General features: G+C 32.3%; 1 protein-coding gene across 1 annotated transcript in view; it reads right to left on the bottom strand.

The window, feature by feature from the left end:
• LOC119831350 (sodium channel protein Nach-like) overlaps nucleotides 1-4,452 on the bottom strand; it is a 25,857-nt gene extending 21,405 nt beyond the window's left edge. Inside the window, exons 1-3 of the mRNA XM_038354654.1 lie at nucleotides 4,258-4,452; nucleotides 2,988-3,091; nucleotides 2,507-2,666 (exon numbers count right to left, since the gene is read on the bottom strand). Of these exons, the coding sequence (XP_038210582.1) occupies nucleotides 2,507-2,666; nucleotides 2,988-3,091; nucleotides 4,258-4,452 (459 nt within the window). The remainder of the gene's footprint in view (nucleotides 1-2,506; nucleotides 2,667-2,987; nucleotides 3,092-4,257) is intronic.
• Nucleotides 4,453-6,878: the final 2,426 nt, after the last annotated feature.

Here is a 6,878-nt window from a genome sequence, read left to right as displayed (position 1 = left end):
GTAATAAATGTTATTTGCAGTTAACAATTTTCTTTTTTCTTTATTACAATATTTATGGCAAGACTAGGTATATTTACTTATAATAAAATACTTATTATAATATATCTTTTAAAGTTTACCGATAATACAGAATTTTAACAAAATATAATAGAAACTGTTTTTGAAGAAGTTGGTGACTGTTTTTGAAACTGTTTTTGAAGAAGTTGGTGGCACTGCGTATAAAACGCATGTGTAAGTGCCACCAACTTAAATTGGTGACCCTGTACGCAAATTTTTAAACTACAAAACTCAAAAAAAAAAAAAAAAATACGTAGTTGAAAACTAAATGTATTTCGAATAATCAATCCAAAAATATTCATCCGAAGTAATTTAGCAAAAACAAAAACGCGTCCTTATAATATATAAGTATATAACATAAACATCATTTTCGTTATACAGTGAATACCGTATGAATAGCCAATAAACTTACGCCGAACTCAAATAAATAATTGTTCCGTCCTTTTTTAATTTCATAAAAATGAATCAGTGCAATCATATTAAAAATATTATGCGATTTTAATTAACATTGTAAGTGTCGTTTATTATGACAAAATAATATTTTTATGTTTTTGTCATAACGGGCAACTGAGCTGGTGGTTCGCCTGATGGTAAACGATCACCACCGCCCATAAACATTCGCAGAAGCTCAGACCTTTGAGAATGCGTTGCCCGCTTTTAAGGGATAACGGATAAGGAAAGGATTGATGAATGGAAAAAAGGAATGGACTGGGAAGGGCTAGGAGAAGGAAATAGGCCTCCGGTTCCCCCACTCACCGTACGAAACACAATAGCAAGCTATTATTTCACGCCGGTTTTCTGTGGGGGTGTGGTACTTCCCCGGTGCGAGCTGGCCCAATTCGTGCCGAAGCGTGCTCGACTCCCACAATAAAAAAAACCCACAATAAACTCACGAATTGAGTCCCTATTTGTTGCGTTAAATACGCAACAAATAGGGACTCAATTCGTGTTCAATTCAATTCAATTGTTTGTTAATTTTGTAGTATTAGTTATTCTGTAAGCATAATTAGTGTAAGTCAATATCACATTGGGTTCCTGTAAAGATATTTGATGTGGAAAAAAAATAAATAAAAAAAGTCATATAAACAGAGCAAGCTATATAAAGAACTTTAAGTTGTTTATTGATAATGTTAATGTACTAAGACGAACGGAATGACGCTCCTTCATTAGTGTCCAATAGGATAACAAGCTCTCCATGGACACAATTCGGTCCAACTCAAATAATAATAATTGCGGAATCATTTCAAATTTGTGAGAAGTAATCCTGTTTATTAATAATGATTTTATAGATTTAGTGTTGTGTTTGCGACTTTCAGCAATTTAATTAGATTATTATCTTTAGGGTACATCGACAATAATTCATTATTTTTAAAGTTCCGTGGTCAACAAGGAATTTCTATAATTTCGCCACGTCACGTTCGTTTTTCTGTCTATCCGTGATAGCTCAAGAATTACATGCACTAAAATATTGTAAATGACTAGATAGACTACATAGAATTGAAGTTAAACGCAAAATACCTTCACCTACTAATTGTCTTATTTTTTTAATTAAATCAATTTATGAGTTTATTGCGGGAATTATGGGTGTTTGTATCACTTGCTTCGATAGAATAACGTTCTTAAGTGTCCTCAAAATGTGATATCTATTGGAAGGAGAGCTAATTTCATTTTTTTTTTGTTATTATTATAGTATCAATGAAATTTAGTCACGTGTGTACGAATATATGCCGGAAGGAATTATGGGATTAGAAAATTGATTCTTTTTTAATACAGTAGAAGGCTAGGTGTCAGACGTACTGTTATTTTCGAGTAAAACTACAGATTCTAGCACACACGACTGCACGTGATCCGACACGCGCTTGATCGGCTATCTTCTATTCTAAATGACAGAGATAATATTATACAAATGTATCATTCGAATAATCGATATCTAAATATGAATCGAAATCATCAATATTATAAACTAGCTGCGAACCGCGGTTTCACCCGCGTATAGTCTGTATCCCGTAGGAATATCGAGATAAAAAGTTGCCTATATGTTATTCCAGTTGTCTACTTATCTACATACCAAATTTCACTGCAATCAGCTCAGTAGTTTTTGTGTGAAAGAGCAACAAAAACACACACATCCTTACAAATTTTCGCATTTATAATATTAGTAGGAAGGATAGGATGCGAAATGGATCCGTGTGGATATTTGTTACTATTTCTTGCGAATACAGCTAATCGTATCTGTATGAAACTTGGTACAGATATAGATTATAGTCTGCCATATAACACAGGCTACTCTTTTCCCATGTACCATGCGAATAACGCCGCGGGTTTTAGTTAGTTAAAATATAAATGTATCAATTGTTAACAACTTCAACAGAACAACAGCTTTACTTTTTCACTGGCCAATCCCATCACTATGAGCATTGCCATATGATATTATTCTCTTTCACATTACCTCTTCCATAACGCTCTCCACGGTGAAGTAATGCCGCTTCAAAATTCCCAACTCTTTGGAGAAGTCATATTGGTTCGCTTTTAATTTGCGATATTCTTTGAGATCTGGCAGGTTTTGTAGGAAGAGTTGTACCTCCGTTTGGGTTACGTTGTTTGATTTTCTGGAAATTTCCATAACATATTTATAAAAGTTGTCTATTCATAAAAACTCGTTACATTTTGTGATGTTATAAAAGTAGTTACTGGCTGTATCTGTTATATATATATGTGTAGGGTAAAATTTTTGTACTTTATCAATATATGTTAAAAAAAAATTCTGAAAATAAGTAGTTAGATAGCTAGAGTTTTGCTTCTGTCTTCTTTTTAAACATGTTTTTTTTTGTGTCCCATGGATATTTATGTTTTTAATCGATTGTAGTTATTTGTTTTTTTTATAAGCTCCATATATTGCGTAGTAGCAAAAGCTACTTTAGAATACTCACAGTATATCAGCAATAGTTTTCGATCGTTTGTTTGAAACCAAATTTACATTGCAAATGGTTACTGAAGGGAACGGCACTTGATTTATTTTGCAATTAGCGTTTATCTGTGAACAATTCAATTTATTCAATTAATAATTATTTGATGTTATATATAACTAATAAAAAGATAACAAATTTAACTACGTCATAAAAAGTTACTTTAACAGAACAGATATATTAAATTACAAATGCTATTGACAAATTTTTGTCTATCTGTGTCTTATGTATATACATTACTTATATAAAATTGAGGCATAATTTACAAACAATATTATTTCACACATATACACGTACATAATCTGCATATAGTATTCATATTCAATTAAAACTTATACAATGTCCTCTCTTAGTTTTTTTATGTAATAGTTCACTTCAATTTCATGTGGATAAAACTTAATCCACGAAAAATAATTTAATTTGAAAACAAATTTCGAATTTCATTTCATTATTATTTTTCTGTTTCCTTTAGTAAAAATATAGCATATTAATATTTGTACAGAGAAGAAATATAAATTTGGTAGCATATACCGATTGGTACAAGTATTAATGGATTCCATTTCAGTCAAAGAAATATTGATATATTAAACCCATATCCCAATAATATTATAAATGCGATTGTTTCTATGTCTGATTGTCTTCTTCTTCCTCCTAACGCCTTAAACATAGCACCGATTAGATAATATATATAGTTTAAGGCCTTAGAAAGTCAATGGAACAGTTTTTATCCCGGTAATCCTACGGGCAAAGGACTTATGCGAGGAAAACTCCGGTCTATCTATTTTTACACTTGACTATACGGTCGAAACTGTAGACACAAAACTGCTTCTATTACATGGTTTTACTCGCAGTATATGCTTATGGTAGAATTTTGTCTATGTGCTTAACGACCTTTAATAAAATTCTTTACCAAATGGATGGATGGATGGATACTACCATCCAAAATTCATGTTTAAAATGTGAGAGTGCCTAATTGTAATTTATTTTTTATTTATTTTTATATATCCTAGCGGGCAACTGACCTGGTGGTTCACCTTAAGGTAAGCGATCACCACCGCCTGGGAAGAGTGAGAAAAAGGAAATGGGCCTCCGGCTCCCCCACTCGCCGTACGAAACATAATAGCATGCTTTTATTTCACGCCGGTTGTTCGTGGGGGGAGTGGTACTTCCCAGGTGCGAGCTGGCCCAATTCGTGCCGAAGCGTGCTCGACTCCCACACTAAAATAGTACTTACTCGAGTTACAATGTGGTCGTTGTTATATTTGTTTTTAATAATGATCAGGTAAGCGACTGTTATTATGACATTAGCTAACATCAGAGCGCACCAGACGTTGTGATTGCGCTGCTTTTTACGAAGATTATTTACACCATGAACGGTTGTTATGTTACTGTGTATCTCCATCGTCTTTCCATTCATTTTCTCATCCATCTCTGATATTTGCTCGTTTTATCCACTAATTATTTTAAATGTTAAATGAAGAATATTTAGAAAAAACCATACAATATTAACATTATAATATCACGGTGTTCTGAAAAGAATCATTGTGAAATTGGAGGACCAGGGAGTTAACGGTTGAAATAATTAATGAATAAAAACTTTTAAACAGACCTCGGGAGTGGTTTTATTGGTTCTATAAAGCGGAAAGCGATAGATACCGTAGCTTATTGACCGTAAATATCCGATATTCGTGGGTGTATTATACGAGCAAGTTTATTGGTAGGTACATATGTTTCATATATATGTGGTATTTTACATACATATGTTTGTCACAAATCATAAAATTCAGAGCTTAATATCTTCATTTTAAGATTTCTGAAATAGTGTTTTGTATAATATCTCATGAATAGGCAGATAGGCAGATTTCCATTATAATATTTAATGAAAATACTAAACAGTATTAAAATATCGAATACATCAAAATAAAGGAAATATTACCAAAAAAATATGTGTACCGACATTCGTTTAAATATTCTGTGTGAAATAGCAGAAATTGATAAATTGCCTTTAGATACTTGCTGCCGTCCAACTCCGGTCAAACCTTCACCCTCACATTAAGGTCATAAATCTATGCTAAAACAGCTTCGAGCTCACTCACGTCAATTTAGACATTCATCATCCTCTTGCAAAGCTACCCAGTGTGAGGCAATATTAATTGAAATTGAAGGTTTGGGCATTAATTTTCCGCTTTGCCTGTTTATGTAACCACGTTTCTGAGAAAATGTAATTTTAATGTTAAAACTTATTTCAATTTCAGTTGACGAAAGTTTAATTACAGTGATGATATTCATTAATTCTATATGAAGGTTACATTCATTAGGTTTTTAACGCATTAATCAAATTATATGTAGATTGGTTTTATAGTGTTTGACTTAATTAGTCGATGTTAGTTAGAATTTAGCATCTCTTTCGATTTTTTATTATACTTTAAGTATGTGGTATCAATTAGTTTTTTAATCTATACTAAAAACATTTCTATGTAACAACTAGAATTATGAATATTTAGGAGAATAGCGCTAGAATATAGCGCACTTAAAAATAGGTAGTCATATTGTGGAGGTCCACATTCTTCCCGTCTTATTTATTAGTTCTCGAAGCAACATTTCCATATTCATGTTAAACACATTGTTTCGATTCTAACTAATTTCAAACACAAGAATCGTATCATATAATCGCCCCGTTGCATCGTGCAAGACAAACAAACAAAACTTCTCCATTTATAATATCATTAAGGATGTAAATAAACAAATCATTTATGTGAATTAAAAATAAATTTCAAGAGAATTCTCAAAAAAAAAATCTAATACTCTTAACAGTAGGTATCTAATTTTCGATGTTGAGCAACACGCTAATAGCTCGTCCGAATTATTCGCGGAGTTAGTTCAAGGCGATTTCTCGTTAAAAGAGTCGTAAATTTATGAGAGGGTTGGCGAATTAAGTACAGTGGGTTGTAATTACATATTTAACGGGGTAAAATGTATTTCGTTAGTCATTAATGGAGGGAGAAAGAGCGTTAGTCCGAGCCTTGCATTTAATATCGATACATTAATGTTAAATTCAAAGCTAAAGCCTAAACGTCTGCATTGTGATGTGTTATTCATAATGATATGATGTTCAACAAACGCACTTAAAACAAATGAGTGGACGAAAAAAGAATTATTAGATATATCTGATACAGAAACAATACTCAAGGTATCTAAGTATCTTTTTAAACGTTTTAATATAATTTAATAGTTTAAAATATTTATAATTTCAAAATTGAGAATGAGCACAAATTGGGCCAGCTCGGGGTAAATCGGGGTAAACCGGGGTAGCTACCAACCCCCCACAGAAAACCGGCGTGAAGTAGTAGCATGTAAATGATACTATGCCTATCCTCGCCCTTCCTAGATAACCGGTTCCACCACACGTCACACACAGTGGAACCCAATTCGTACCGAAGCGTGCTCGACTGCCACAACTGCTGCAAGCAAATTTTCAATATCTGATAAAAAAAAATCCATATATACGTAATAGACAAATATCACACTAAAATTAATGATAGAAACAAAATAAAACTTAAGCTTTCAATTCTATTAATTTAACCATTGACACAGATAGTTTGTGTCATCAAAGACAAATTAAATAAAAGTTTGTTTTTAAGCTATTTCTCTTTTAATTATACCTGCTGTAGAAACGTCTGCGTATAACATTCAATAAAATCGTATAAATAATACCTCAATAGGGTATATAGTCTAATATAATAAAATAAGATACAGTTTAGGAACTGTTCAAAACAATTTACATCAGTGTATCAGATCCGTAAGTGAACGGAGAAAGCGATGAATAATTTGTTTTATAAACTCGTGATAGACAAA

This window comes from Zerene cesonia, chromosome 13, assembly GCF_012273895.1.
Source record: "Zerene cesonia ecotype Mississippi chromosome 13, Zerene_cesonia_1.1, whole genome shotgun sequence".
Classification (NCBI taxonomy): Eukaryota; Metazoa; Arthropoda; class Insecta; order Lepidoptera; family Pieridae; genus Zerene; species Zerene cesonia.
The sequence above is the reverse complement of the archived record's forward strand: the minus strand, read 5'-3'. Positions and strand labels throughout refer to the sequence as shown.